We start from the raw sequence: 15423 nt of genomic DNA on the forward strand, positions 1-15423 counted from the left end.
CCTGGGCACTGTGCACATACCGGCTGGGTCATGCACAGAAGGAGGCCTGCACGTGAAACAGGGAGGGGTTTGCGTGGGCGCGGGCTGCTCATACCTTGGCTGGCTTCTGGAGGCATGGAGCTGAGAGGAAGTGGGGGCGAAGATTCAGGGGCCTCGGGGGCGGGGTGCTCAGCCACCGGACAGATGATGAACCACCTCTTCCCAGTGTGCAAGACTGAAGGGCAGAACAGAAACAGCATGCTGAGTGAGTGAGCGTCTCCAGGCCGGTGTGACCCCCATCACCTGCACCAGACTTGCCACAGTGGGTCTGGGGAACTCCTTTACATTTATGGGATTTTCTCCAGGAAGGGTGTGGGCAGAGAACACTGTTCCCAGTCATTAATCCCCATCACTTCCCTCCATGAAGCAGGTGGTTCCCCAGGCCCCTTGGTAAAGAGGCCTTGGTGATTGGCTTCTGCCTGCTCTTCCCTCACACCAGAGGGCAAGAGGTGCACAGCTGACCTGGGGTGCCTCACTGGCAGCCCCCGAAGCTCCCAAGAGGACCCCTGGCATAGGCTTGGTTCCTCGGATGCCCAGGGCACCATCCATGAAGGCCTGATGCTGGTTGCAGACGACAGCTCCTCAGACGGGGCAGCTGTCCCCAGACTGGGGCCCCTGGTCACCACATGCTTCCATAATCCCCCCATGCAATGGCCAAACCCCTGATAAGATGCTGAGCGAGGACTTTCATCAAATGCCTGCTAAAAGCAGGGAGGGAAGTTGCAGACTCACCGTTCTGCTGATACACGGGGGCGTTGGTTTGGGATTGCCGGCTCTCCTGAATGAGGTAGAGGGTCAGAAATGAGCTCACTGAGCTGCAGTGCCCACCTGCCCAGCCACTGCACTCTCGCCACATCCCACCCTGATTTCACAACCTCACCTCCCCGGCGCCCAGGCCACAGGTGCTGAGGTGTGGCGGGCTGGTCCCTGGGTCAGAGCCACGGTCAGCATCCGTGTCCTCGCTGAGCATGTCCTCTGCCTTGTCCATGACATCCTTCATCTGCTCGATGAACGTCTCCCGCTCGGCCTGCAGGATGAAGTCATGCTCCACCTGCAAAGGGACATACTGCCGGTGAGGACCGCCCACAAGCCAAGACCGCCCTGGGTCTTCATCCAGATTGACGGATGTCTACCCTGGGAAGACATGGTAAAAGGGTGTGGTCCCCAAGACAGAGGCTGGACAGCACAGCAGGTGACATGGATGGCCCCAGGATGAGAGGAGAACAGCCTCATCTTGAGAAGCAACTCCGTTCTCCAAGCATGGGACCTGGGCCAGCACTGCCCTGCCCCAGCTGCAGCTGGTCACAGACCCTGAGGCCCATCCAGCCATCTGCAGAACAGGTGAGTGCATAAGATGGAGGGGGCCAAGGATGGGGACTGGGAAGAGGGGAAGGGGTCCATTTGGGCACAGGTGCCCAGGCAGTCATGACAGACAAGCAGGGTGGGTTTGAAAGCAAAGGCTCCAGCCAGCAGGAGGTTGTGGGAGACAGAAAACAACAGAGAGATGGGAAGGTTATAGCAGGATGGCCACACGTCACCTCTCAGTCTGTGCACCCCCTGCTCTCCCAGCCTCAGGCTTTGACTTTCAACTATGGCCCCGGCACACAGGCAAGCGTGGCCTGATGTCCAACGAGCAGCTCCTGTCATGGCTGAGGGGAGGTCCCACACCATAGCCTGAATGCCACAAAGCCTCCAGACCAGGGACTCAGGACACGTCCAAGTCCCCAACTTTCACAATGGGCACGTGACCCCGGGCTCACACCAGGCTCTGGCTACATCCTTGGCCACTCAGGCAGAGAGAATGCTGTGCATCTCATAAAACCATACCAATGAAAGTTCAGCCTGTGCCACCACCCAGTGGGGTCCAGACCTTGCCCCTTTCCTGCCATGGTACCTCCTCCCACGCACTCACCTCTGCAGTCACCAAGATGCTCTAGGCCCTGCCTGGGGCATCCGTGGTCTCAGATCCCTTCTGGGATGGGCACATCTGCCCTATACTATAACGAGCTGGCTGCAAAGCAGAGCTCCTCTGCGCTCCACACTCCCCTGGCACCCCAGACCCCAACCCCAGCAGCACCACCTGCATATACCCCTAAACGAAGTGCTGGCTTGTGCTGTGTTCCGTGATTCACTGCTTAATTTAGTGTAGCATGTGACTGCGATGTTGTCTAAGAGGAGTACACTGTGGCCAAAGTTGGAGCATCCAGCCAGCTGTGACTGGAGTGCCACATACGAGAATTTAAGCAACGTTCCAATTTTGTGAAACTTTCACTAAACAAAACTGAACTAGAACCCCTTTGCAACTAGAAAACGTTTTCATATTATGTTTCTTTTTAAGTATGTTGAGAATAAAATTAACTTGAAAACAAAACAAAAATCTAAAACTACAGGGTCCAGGTAAAACCTGGCATTAGAATCCATGCCAATTAAATGAAACTTCTGCAGTTCCACCTTTACTAAGGGGCTGGCAAGGTCGTCATGGTCAGAATGATGAATCCAAGGCCTGCCTACCTCTAACCACTGATGGGACATTCAGGACAGCCGGTACCTCACGCTCACAGGAAGACAGTCCACAGGGCGGGCAGAAGCTTGTCCCGCTGGCCACATACCCACCCTTCAACTTGAGTCCCTGGAGCCAGTCTGTCCCTGGGATAGGAACAGGCTACGAGGAGGAGGGCTGCTGGACTGTTTTTACAGACCAAATTTGTGTATCTGTAGCATGCTTACTTCAGACAGGTATGTTAGGTGACTTGGTTTACTAAGATGACAGAAAAAGCAATAAAATGAGAGGAGTATCCGAGTGGTGAGTGAAAAAAACAAGGCTTGAGAAGATGCTATTTTTACAAAGCACACAGCTAAAGATAGCCACATTGCTTACTGTGCAGGACTTACATGTGTGCAGCTCACAGACTCACACACAGAGACACACAAGAAGACTGAAAACCAGGGGGCCAGTGGATACGACACAGGCCGATGTGGCTGATGTCGCGTGTGTGGCTTCCTGCTCCGGCAGGCGGGCGCTGGAGGCATCAGCCGCACACACAGCGTCAGCCGCACACGCAGCATCAGCCGGTGGCTGAGTGATAACTTCACGGGAATGCACTTATTATTATGCTTTATCCTGTTTGAAACACGTGTATAAAGTAATACAAGACACAGGTTAAAAACACAGTAAGATGAGAGAAGAAATGTTCTCCAGTTTCAGCAGCCCAGCGAGGACCTGGTGTTCGTGCTGCACTGACGAACCAGCTGCTTGCTGCTGACAAAGGCTCCTCCCTGACTGAAGCACAGCTGGCGCCTCTGACCCTCCAAATAGGCTTGACTAGGCCCCATCATGTCTTCGGCCTAAGCCAGTCGTAGCAAGAATTCCCAGCCTTTGTATCTGACCATATTCCTCATCTCCCACCTTTGAGGTTGAACAAAGCCTCTCACCTGCCCGCAGCACGGATCCTGTTACGAGAGTTTCTCCAGAATCCCCAACCTTGATGTCTCCTCTTAGCTATTTTCCAGCCACCCATCACCATGCTGCTCCTCTGCTACCAATCCCCTGTGGTGTCTGCTGCATTCGGAGTTAAACTCATTCTCTCTCGCCCATTGCCACAGTCCTGAATAAAGTCTTCCCGACCACTGTAGCAAGCGTCAGAAGAATTTCTCTAACGCTGCAGGGGACAATGCCCTGGGCCTGGGTTCTGGGAGGGATTTGTCCAGGGTGTCTCTGCAAAGCAGACCCTAAGGCAGGGACTTGCTGCCTAGGAGCAGAAAGCCAGGGGCTTCCCCTGCAAAGCCCACAGGAGGATTTCATGAAGCCAGGGCAGGGGTGGTCAAGGGGATGCAGCCCAATGGGGGCAGCTTTCTGATGATGTGCAATGCAGCAGCCGCAGGCAGGCACATGGGGCAATCTATCTTATTAACTTGAATGGAATATTCTATTCCCTACTCATGCCAGCCCACTCCAGGCACTTGGTGGCCATCTGGAGTGAGCGCTACAACACTGTCCAGTGTGCTGCTGGCCCCTGTAGGACCTGGCTCCCTAAACTTCACTTATGAAGGAATAACGGTCTGGGGAGAATGTCCTCCTGGGAGGCAGTCATGGATGGACCAGGAAGTTTGAGGAACACATGTGCATCCTTTCCATGTTTCTTCCTTGTGCTTTCAGATGGAGAGTCTCTGAGGGCCCGAAAACCATCCCCACTCCTAGCCTGGGTCAGGTGCTGGGGACAACAGGTGTGGGGCTGTGAAGGCCTACAAGGTGCTCATGGACTCAGGTTGGTCTGCACAGGCAGGGAGGGGTGGCTCCAGAGGGAGATGCAAGCAGAGCTGGGCGGGGATATGGGACATGGGTCAGGGCTCAGAACCCGCACCCCAGCTGGGGAGGCTGGAAGAAGCTCTAAGTAAGGACCATAGGACATTAGACTCCGGGATAGACTCCGGGATGTCCTCCCCATGCCTCACTCAAGGAACCCACCCACAAGGCTTCCTTTTATTTGGAGGAAGGGTTCGGACGCTCCGGAAGCCCTCAGGGAGCAGCATCTTAGAATGGTTAGAACATCCTTCAAGCTGTTCTTCCAAATCGAAGGGGTTTCCGCCCAGTGTGCGGAAGAGCCCAAGGCATAAAAGGTCAGCACTGTCCCCGAAAAGCCCCTGGGCCAACCGACACCTCCACACAGGGCCAGGCTCGACATGTGACCTGTGGCGCTCTGCTCAGGCCCACACGTGCGCAAGAAACACCGGGAGGCAAGCCACCCAGACTCAGCCTCACCATATACGTAGCAATCTCATCAGGTGCGTCCCCATCCAAGTCGAACTTGAAGGTCACCATCTTGTGGTTGTGCGTCTCCAGCTGGCACTCCACCATCTTGTCCCCAGTGTTGCAGACCTGGAAGGGGCGCCATCAGCACCTGCCATGCGCGCACCCGCCATGCGCGTACCCACGTGCGCACCTGCCACACCCCCACAGCCCCCCCACCCGCCACGCGCCTCCCGCCACGCCCCCCGCGCGCCCCGCCCCCCTGCGTGCCCCGCCCACTCACGTTCAAGATGGTAAGCCGGGGCCGGCTGGCCCTCTCCTGCCGGGAGCGTGCGCGCGTGGACCTGCGGTGGTGTTTTCGGGCTGCCCTGCCCTCCAGCCTGCCCCCTCCAAAGGCGCCTTCGCAGCTGTCACTCAGCTCTTTTCCAGAAGTGACATCAGAACCTCCGTAGCTGAGCAAAACCCAAGAACATTAATGGCACCAAAGGACAACCAGCACGTCGGCAATGGTGGGGAAAGTCAACTTCTTCGGAACAGTCTGGAGTCTCCAGGGCCCAAATTCGTGACCTACAGAGGCAGCCCCTGTCCTGTGCGAATACACCAAGCCTGCTTCTGGGCCCTCACCCAGCTCCCTGCTGCACCCAAGTGGCATGGGCAGAGGGAAGCACGGGCTTTCTACTAACTGCGTGACCTTGGTCCTCTCAGTCTCCTGACCTGTGAATCTGCCCCGTGCCTCAGTTTCCCCATCTGTGCCACAGCAACAGAAACACATCCACCACTGTTGTGAGGCCAATTCATTTTGCAGTTTGCAAAATGCCAAGCACAGGCAGTGCCCAGAACCCCAGAAGGGTGGAACAAATGGTCACGGTTCAAAAAAGGACACAGTTCATTTTCTGAAACACCTCTGTCCACAGCCCAGGAGGCCAGGAGACCCACGATCTGGGCTGGATTCAGCCCTGTACATAGGGAGCCACCCTCCCAGCCCCCTCCTAGCCTCTGGGCACTGCCAACTCCGCCCATAGCCTCTCCGTTCTGGAACATTCTCAGCACTGCAAACCAGAGCAGGGACCCAGAGTCCAGCCAGGGGCCTCTGGCTACCAAACTCCAACAGCCAGCAAGACCCAGAGAGAAGGCCCCTGAGGCTCCACCATGTCAGGTTTGAAAAACCCCTAATGGCATCAGGGCGAACTGCAGTGGGTTCCAGGTGAAGCAGCAGCAGCAGCCAGGCTGAGTTGCTGTATGGGCCTGCGCCCCCCCCCCCCCGTCCTGCGAGGTTGAGGCTGGGCCACAGTACCTCTCACAGCTCTGCGGGAGGCCAGGCGGCTTGTCCTGTGAGGCCTGCTCCTGAAATAAAAACCCAGAGAAAAGAGAACGGGTCACGCGGGCTCCTGCCTCCCTGTGGGCACAGCCGCGCAGTCAGCTCTCCCTCCCCACCGCCTCGGCCCAGCCTGCTCCCCTGCCTTCTCCTGTCTCTTCTGCAGCCAGGTGGGTACAACCCGGGGGGGCATCACAATGGGAGCAGGCATGGAGGTTTTTATCTTGTTGAAACGCTTGGACCCAAGTGGATTAATAAAAGCTGGGAGCCACTTCCTTTCCAAAAATGTTAACCCACTTTGATCATCCCTCAAAAAGGACACATTGGTGCTATGAAAGCTTTTCACAGTCTCTGGCATCCTGTCCCAGGGAAAGCATCCTCTAAACCTGTATCTATAAAAATCACAGCCTCCATCTTGATGTGGCTTACAGAAAGTATGAAATCTAGGGAGAGGTGAGAACAGAACCTGGGTGACTGTCCCAGAGCCGAGCAACCCCAACCTCTAGGACTAAGACCCCAGGTCACTGTGCGGACCCCCGGTGGCCGCAACTGCCCAGTCATGGGACAAGCTGGGGGGAGGGGCACACACCTCTTGGGCTGGTTCCACCGTCAGCTGGACAGCTGGGCAGGGGCTGGCGATCCCGGGCCCGCCAGGCAGTGGCGGGTTTGCTGGTGGCAGAAGCGTGGCGGTCTGGGTGGGCACACTCTGCGCAGAGACGGACACCGTGGCCAGGGAGCTGGGGAACTGAGGCAGGAGCTCAGGGGCGGTGGGCAGCAGCACTTCCGGCAGAGGCGGGGAGAGGACCGCAGCCGGTGGCACAGGCACGGTGGGGACCTGAGCGGCGACATCCACAGCATAGGGAGCTGGGTGGCCAAGCAGAATCTGGGGACACAGGGGACAAGATGCAAGTCAGGGCCGGTGCTGCCTTCACTGAGGGAGCCATGCCCAGGTGTATCTGGGAACACCCAGGCCAAGATGGGAACGCCCCTCTCCGGTCCACACCCTCCCCAAGGGGAGTCCCTGTCTCAGAGCACATTTGCCGGATGGAGTGAGCAGAAGCAAACATAGGCATTCTCACAGCCCTTTCTGTGGAAGAGTCTATTTGTGTGGAAAGGTCAGGAACAGGGCTCAATGAACCTGCCAAGCTTGGCTGAAGGGTCAGAGAAAAGGACACACAAAGCATCAACGCCAGGCCCCCACCACCCCTTGGGGCCCGCGGCAGCCTGCCCCATCTGGCCCCCTGGTCAGAGCGCGCATAGGGCCTCAGAGTGCGCACCGACACCTGCCGCCTTCTGGAGGGCGACGGCGGCTTCGGCTTGGCTCTCTCACTGTTCTCATCTCCCTCTAAAAGCTCTTCGGCAGTAAAAGGTAAGACAAGTGGGGAAAGAGGAACCATGGACTGGAAAGTGCAAGTACCCTCTGTCTTCTTCCCCCATTCTGGAGGTGGGAAGGCTGAAAATGTAGAGGAACTTCTCACCTCTCAGGGCTGGTAGGAACAGCCACATTCACTGGGCCTGCTGGCCCTGAGACCCTCTGTTGGCAGCCAGTGGCTGGGTCGGAAATACCAAGCCCCAGCCTGGCCAGTGGCCACTTCCCTCCTGGACAGACAGACACCCCAGCTGCTGCATTCAGGGGACCCCACGGGGTGGCCGGCCCAGCTCATCAACAGACTTTTGGACCCTTCCCCAGCCAAACAGCAGGGACAGCCACTGAGTCTGGCAGTGACCCTCACATGTCACAGGGCACCCCTCTGTAGCCACTAACTGTGGCCAGAAAGGCTCTTCAGGTAGGAAGGCCCAGACAGCAAGGTCCCCCTCCTGCTCCCTGCTGTGGCCCTCGGCTTTCTGAGAAACAGACCTGACTGTGAACCAGCAGGCTCTGAGCTGCCGCTGAAACCTGCTGGGACCAACAGTGCTTACTCAGGTGGGCCACAGGACGCACGCGATTCTTCCCACTCACTGTCTAATCAAACGCCACCCTGCTATCCAATATGTACCACCCCTTCCTTCTCTACACACAAAGCCCTCTGGAGATAAGACAGCAAGAAGTGATGGCCAGGAGGGACGGCTCACAGCGGGGCAGCTCACTCCAGACTGGATTCAGCACTAACAGCTGGGGGGCACCTGGCACCAGGGATGCTTCACCCCAGACCCCTTCACATTAGGGCCACGCCAGCCACTTTCCTGCGGAGGCTGAGGCTCGAAAGGCAGGGCTGTGCCACAGTTACAGGACTGACAGGGCTCAGAGCTGGGGTAAGGCCAGGCAGGAGGAGGTCAGGTGAAGAGGCCCACGTGGGAAAATGCCAGGAAGGATGGGACCCAGGTAAAGAGGCCCAGGTGCGAGAATGCCCAGGTGGGAAGGCTCCCATGCCAGCCTCTCTCTCCTCACTCAAGTTTGAACAGAATAGTCTGCAAGTCCCAAAACGTGAGTGGACTGGGTAGGGGTGCAGATCCCCGTGGGAAGGCCCCCCACCAGCGGGGCGCATATCCTGTGTTCCAGAGCGCCCCTTCACAGCCAGCCAGCATGCTGCCACGAGGTATCCACCTGACCTGACACCAGGACATGGCCCCAGGTCCCACCATGACCACCCTTGCAGCCAGCAGTGCCATCTGCCCCCAGCCCCCACCCCGCAATTGGCCTCGCTTCCTCACCCTCCCTAAGATGGGGTTGTCACCCTGCCTCATCCTGACAAGGTGCTCTTTGAAGGGCAGACCTCAGACAGATGCCCTGTGCCCCAATGCCAGCCACACCAAGGCTGCCAGACCGGGCCTGGGTGAGGGCAGGTACAAAGACACCACAAGAGCAGGGGCCATAGAGCCGTGGGAAGGGAGGGACACAGAACCTATCAGGCACGGACTCCTGCACCTCCTGAGCATTCAGAACACGGAGGAGATGCAGATGCCCCGCGCTGGCGCCAGCCCCCACCTTCCTCAACCTCACACACATCTCTTCCTGAGAGGGGCCACCCCGGGCAGAGCTGCCTCCTTGCCTGGCCCCCAGCTGCCCCTCAATCAAGGTGCTCAGGGGTAGCACAGGCCCAGCGAAGGGAGCGGGAGGACAGAGCAGCCAAGAGTCCTTTGCATCTCTGGGTCCTGAGAGTCCCCAGACGCTGGGAGGGTGAGCCCCTGCCCAGCAAGTGATTACCTGGCTCCCTGGCGCAGCAGCTGGAGCAGCTTGTTCAGGAAGGTGGGGCTGGAGGGGCTCAGGGCGCACAGGCAGTGCTGGCTGCGGGGGCAGCACAGGTTGTGGGGGCAGCGTGGGTTGTGGGGGCAGCGTGGGTTGCGGGGGTAGCGTAGGTTGCGGGGGCAGTGCCGGCTGGGGAGGGGTGGCCCTCATATTCTGCACCGTGTGGTGGGGGGAAGGAGGGACATCGGTGGGTGCCATCTGTGGGAAGGCCACTGGGTATACAGGTTGGGCTGGAAGCTGGGCCACGGCAGAATGAATGGACAGGGCGGCCACGCCCGGTGGGGCTACGGCCAGCAGGGGGATGGTGGCCGGTGCATTTGGCACAATGGTCCTGCAGGGCACGGCCAGGGGTGTCCCAGGGGGGTGGGGCAGCTTCACAGCCTGCAGAGGCAAGGCTGGGGACGCAGCGGGGAGTGGGGCAGCGAGGCTCGGCAAGATCACGGCTGGAGAGAAATACTGAGGCGGTGGCACGGGAGGCACGGTCGCAGTCGGCAGGTCTGGGAGGGCCGGAGGGAGGCCGTCGATTCCCGCCAGGGGCGTGATGGGGGGCACAACAGGAATCGGGGGCATCTGAAAGAGACACAGAAGTGTGTCAGTATGGGCCCCAACCAGGGTCCCTGACCACAGCACTTCATGCAAAGACAGCCACAGTCACTGGGGACGAGGGGACAAGAGAGCATGACCCTTTCCCTCCGAGACACCTTTGTGTAGCTGCTGTTGAAGGGAACCCAAAGATAAACCCAATAGAAGCAGAAATCCCAACCATGTAAAGCTCTTCAAATAGAAAAGGAAAGTTGGCAGGCTGGGAATGACCTGCTAGATCACCCCTGGTCCAGCGCAGGGAGATCTCCCTGTGTCCACACACACGACAGCCCTGCTGGGGGCTCTGAGGGAGTCAGGGGCAGCTCACACAGTGTGAGCAGCAGGAGCAGTGACCACGAGTCATAGAGGAGTGACTTCAGAGCCCTGGAGAGTTTTCATTTGGAAGGGCTGGGACTGCCAGGGCCACCAGACTGGCCCTGAGCATCTGAAATCACCTTAGCCTGATCCCTGTAACATGCACAAATTCAAGTTGAAACCTAACTTCTCAGAGGGTTCTCAGAGAAAGCAAATCTTTGAGCCACCGAAGCTGGCTCAGGGGACACCCCTATCCTGTCCAGCATCCCCACAGCAGGGACTCCCGAAACCTCGCCTATATCTTCTCAGCAATGCATGTGCCTCCTGGGGGTGGCTGACACCCAGCGACGCGGACTTAGCATTTCCATCTTTGACAGCCTTCTTGTGCATGCTGGTGTGTGTCACGGCCTACACCTCCATGCAATCAAGAAGCAGCAAAAATGCACATGAACTCCTGTCTGTCTGAACGAGCAAGATAATGATTTCACTAGACTCTGAAGCTGCCTAACGTCCTATGGTGACATCTGGGCCTGAGCAGGGTGAGACAACACAAAAGAATCTTCCAGGTGGGGCTTGTGAATCACAGGAACACGCGCTTGCCCCATCTTCGGAGTGAAGCACACTTCTAGTCTGGGTCACCGAAGGCCTCGGGAACACCTAGAATCCTCCATGCCATTTACCTGGGCAATGGTGCCCTGGCCCTGGAATCATTCTGCACCAGTTACATGCAGTCGGGTCCCCCGAGTGATGGACAGTGTCCCCAGAGAGAGACAGCAGAAGTCACTTCTGCTGTGTGAGTCGAGCCTTGCTGGCTGGGCTTCCCTGCAGTCAGCAATGCCACAGGCTGGCTCTGGAACTCCAAGGAGCCACATGCCGCACGGCCCTGGGGGAGCTCCACAGGAAGAATGCTCCTCTGAGGCAAACTCACCTGCTTTCTGTGCCAGCCCAGCAACCACCTCAAGACTGCTGTCCACAACCTTGGACTAACAAGCCTTTTCCTATCCTGGATGAGCCTGGGCACATGGGTACGCTGAGGGCAGATGGGCATGTGGCTGGGAGGGTGCCGGGTGATGGGGTGCTGGGCTGCCCGCCCTCCCTGAAGGACCCCATCCGACACTCACAGCCCAGAAGGTGTCATGGCCTGGGAGGACCAAAAGCAGCCTGCCAGGTTGGGAGAGAAGGTGAGGCTGGAGGGCAGGAAACAGCAGCCAAGCCACCCACCAAGGGATACATGGCTGGTTGTGTGGGTCCCTGGAGCGTTCCTGGTGCATATGACTGTGCACAAAGCCCACGCTGCCCGGCCCAGACTCCCCAGCCCAGCCCCAACTCCCTGGCCAGCCCGACCCCAGGTCACAGGTCACATGCACAGACAACCCCCTCTGTGGGTGTCCTGGTGCACCAGCCAGAGCCTGGCAAAGCGTGCGCCACCACTGATGGCAGCCATCAACCTAGAAGTACCTGCGGAGGGACTTGAGCAAGCGGCTGCAGGGGCGCCTGTGGCATCTGGAGGGGCTTCAGCTGAGCAGGGGCCCCGACCTGGGAGGCTGGAGCCAGGTACGGTGGCAGGTGGGGGGGCACTGGCTGGAGGGGGCCCACGGGCTGTGGGGCCAGGACCTGCGGCAGGGGTGTCGGCTGGGCCAGCGGAGGAGGCTGGAAGAAGAGAAGGTAGCTCCTCTTAGACCACCAATCTGCCCAGACAAGCGCACCCCACTGGTTACACATGACAGGATATCAACCTTCAACCTTACATGTACACGGACACACTCACATTCACACATACCTGCACACACACTTGCACAGTCACACATACACACATTCAGATAACTCCAGTCAGCCTGGAGCCACCACACAGCACATCTTGCAGAGATGTTCTGAGTGAGCAGAGCCTTCCATGTGCAGGGTGCTGCAAACGCTATGCACGCACGCAAACGCACACACACACGTACACACACACATATACACATGCACATACGAGAGTTACCCCCATCCCTCGGCCACACCAAATACCTGGGGGAACCACAGAGGATGTGAGCGAAGGGTCTGAGGGAGGTGCTCACAGACCTGGGCCCAGGGGCCAGCAGAGCTGACTGCCTGCCTGGAGCAACAGTGGCCACAGGAGGTGCCACACTCACCTGCTGGCCGGGGGGCGCTGGCTGGCCTGGACCTGTGGGCAGCGGGGTGCTGGGCGGCGGCAGCACGGGGGCGAAGCTCATGGCTGGATCCGGGAAGTGCTGCTGGAGGGGCGGAGGGCAGGCGGGGGCTGGGACGGAGCCCACCGGCAGGCTAGGCTGCAGAGAGCACCACGGCCACACTCAGCAGCAGCTCTCGGCCACCAGGCCCCCTCCCAGGCAGGGGCAGGGTAGCCTCGTGTCATCCCTGTGCCTGGTCCTCACCAGGGTCCCTCTTCCCAGGAACATGACAGCAGAAGCAGTGAGGCGGCCCTGGGCATCATTCATAGCAGTGAAGGGCCAGGAACAGCACAGTCCCCAGCCCAGGGGCACCCGGGCACGTCAGCCCCACAGAACGTTACACAACCACAACAAAGGCCAGCACAGGGGCTTTGCAGAACCGTGGAGAAAGGCTCCCGAGGACATTAAACTGGGGAAGCTCACGGTCCGTATGACTGTGACTACGTCAGATGAAAACATATACACAACTCACAGACGATATGAAACGAAATGGGCCCTGGAACAGCGTGTGGGCAGTCCGGCAGCGGAGCGAACACAGACCACAGAAGAATGGGAAATCTAAGCTCTCAGAATGTGTATTTGCTGCCATTGAGGAATTGCTGCGAATTTGTTAATTTGTTGGTGTAATAATGGGATGGGGCTTTGTTCTCTAAGAGTCCTTATTGTGCAGAGGCGGAGGCTGAATCATTTACAGGGGAAGTGTCTTGCTGTCTGGGATTTATTTCAAAACAATGAGAATGTGAGGAGCAGGCGGGGCTACAGAGGATCGTGGCTGTCCCACCCTGCCACGAACGTTCCCTCCCGTGCGGTTCTCTGGATCACATGAGTGACAACATGCCCGAAACTGCTCTCCTCACTTGTCTTTCGCGGTGGGTGCTTTATGAAAGGCAGCGTGGTGTGAGTGGCTGGAGCAAGTGTATCTGGGATCGAGCTGGGCTTCTGGATTCACCTGAAGCCAGGGAGTGGAGGATGGGCCTGACTGGGCCGGACCATCTGTCTACCAGCTCTGAGCACTGTGCACAGCCCAGGAGCTCGGGCAGGGCCTGGCAGCCTAGGAGCAAGTGGCCTCGTGCTCCCAACAGCCCCCAGGGCGGCCTGGCAGCCCCACGGCGGCTGCTCCTCCTTGGCTGCTTCTCCTGCTTCACTGGGCGCTGCAGGCACATCACCATGGCAACCATCCCAGGAAAGGCACAGGGGTGGTAGGGAGAGCCCTCAGTGCACCTGGGGACTCCTTCCAGGCCTCATCCTTTTTGAATAAGTTGTCTCTGTGTCACTGGGTAGGAAGACTGAGACTCGGGCCCCTGTGCCAAGGTGACTGTACCTGTGATGTCCCTGCTCAGGTATCTTGGCTTCCAGGCTGATGCTGACACCAGCAGCATCACCCAGGCCACAGGAGAGGGACTTGAACCAGTGGGAGCCCAGGCCAGGAGTGCCTCATGTGGCATCACATGGCACAGGAAGCCCTAACCTAGGCTGAGGAGGAATGAGAGCCAGACAGAACATTCCAGTCCAGCCCCAGTTCAGCCAATCCTCAAAGCCAAGAACCACCACTCTGGAGCAGCAAGTAGCCTTTTCTTTTTTTTTTTTTTTTAATTTGTTGTAGAGACAGGGTCTTGGTTTTTTGCCCAGGCTGGCCTAGAACTCCTGGGCTCAAGTGATCTTCCTGCCTCAGGCTCCCAAAATGCTGGGATTACAAGCATGAGCCACCACATCCAGCCTCACCTTTCCTTAAATGAGGTCTTTCTGCTGTTTAAAATTGTATTTCACTTCATTTTGTGAAATGAAGAAAACGCAAATGCAAATTGCAAATGAGTGCTGGGGCTGCAGTCAGCAAAGGCAGACGCGGCAAATAGCTTCAACTGCTTTTCCAAAGGGCCTTTCTACACCCTTCTGACTGAGCAGACCTGGGAAGGGCGATCCCACATGCACGGGTGCAGCAGGGCAGCCAGCAGGACAGAGGAGGCCAGAACAGCCCATGTGCCCACGCTCAGACGGCATCAAGAAGACGGGCCACAGTGCTGAGTGTGTGAGTGACAACCAGCATAGCCAAAGCACCAGGCGGGAGCTGCCCGCTAGGGAAGAAGGAGCTTGGCCCAGAGTACACAGTGGCTGCACGTGTGATGTCCCTGTTGGGCTTCTTGGCTCACACGGGAGGTGAAACAGCCCACCCCATAAACCACCCTCTGAGGCCGGACACAGTGGCTCACACCTGTAATCCCAGCACTTTGGGAGGCCGACGAGGGAGGATCACCTGAGGTCAGCAGTTCGAGACCAGCCTGGCCAACATGGTGAAACCCTGTCTTTACTAAAAATACAAATATTAGCTGGGTGTGGTGGCATGTGCCTGTAATCCCAGCTACTTGGGAGGCTGAGGCAGAGGAATTGCCTGAACCCAGGAGGCGGAGGTTACAGTGAGCAGAGATTGCGCCACTGCACTCCAGCCTGGGCAGCAAAGCAAGACGCCGTCTCAGATAAATAAATAAACAAACTACCCTCTGAGGGTACCAATCTACTGCCTGGGGCTCATGGGCAACCCCTCCGTGGCTGGGCACTTGGGACTGCAAAGAGCAATTGTTTTGCTTTCTTTTTTTTTTTTTTTTTTTTAGTAGAGACGGGGTTTCACCGTGTTTTGCTTTCTAAAGTGTTTTGAAAAAATCAAAATAAAAAAATACATGCCGAATGTGACCCCACTCATCTTAGTCTTTCCCGTGGGAATCATCCCGCACGCGTCGTCACAGCCCGAGGCTCCATCACTCCTTCGCCACACGTGCTCCCCAAAAGTGTTCCCCTCAGCCCCGCCCTATTTTCATAGCTCTGACTTTAACCGCTATGCAGTATGTGGGAGAGAAGTGCCAGGAGCCCCTCAGGAGGCTGGGCAGTGAGATCGAATCTCAGGTTTCCTTCTTACAAATGATGCTTTTCCGTGATCTGTGGAACAGTCTGGGATAATGTCGCAGACCCAGGGCAAAGTCAATGGGTATCATGACTGTGGCTGTGGGCTGTCACCATTATCACTGTGCCCGCCCCCCAGGGGGAACCACTCAGCTCT

The 15423-nt window shown here is 57.7% G+C and overlaps 1 protein-coding gene across 14 annotated transcripts in view; it reads right to left on the reverse strand.

Annotated features, from left to right (window-relative positions):
- LOC105498871 (WNK lysine deficient protein kinase 2) overlaps nucleotides 1-15423 on the reverse strand; it is a 142166-nt gene that overhangs the window by 52151 nt on the left and 74592 nt on the right. For all 14 annotated transcript variants that reach the window (XM_071077540.1, XM_071077539.1, XM_024786742.2 and 11 more), the window contains exons 10-19: nucleotides 12318-12473; nucleotides 11644-11835; nucleotides 9247-9858; nucleotides 6691-6984; nucleotides 6081-6130; nucleotides 5070-5238; nucleotides 4799-4915; nucleotides 920-1090; nucleotides 772-817; nucleotides 95-214 (exon numbers count right to left, since the gene is read on the reverse strand). In XM_071077540.1, coding sequence (XP_070933641.1) covers nucleotides 95-214; nucleotides 772-817; nucleotides 920-1090; nucleotides 4799-4915; nucleotides 5070-5238; nucleotides 6081-6130; nucleotides 6691-6984; nucleotides 9247-9858; nucleotides 11644-11835; nucleotides 12318-12473 — 1927 coding nt within the window. The remainder of the gene's footprint in view (nucleotides 1-94; nucleotides 215-771; nucleotides 818-919; nucleotides 1091-4798; nucleotides 4916-5069; nucleotides 5239-6080; nucleotides 6131-6690; nucleotides 6985-9246; nucleotides 9859-11643; nucleotides 11836-12317; nucleotides 12474-15423) is intronic.

The sequence above is a fragment of the Macaca nemestrina genome, chromosome 14 (assembly GCF_043159975.1).
Source record: "Macaca nemestrina isolate mMacNem1 chromosome 14, mMacNem.hap1, whole genome shotgun sequence".
NCBI lineage: Eukaryota > Metazoa > Chordata > Mammalia > Primates > Cercopithecidae > Macaca > Macaca nemestrina.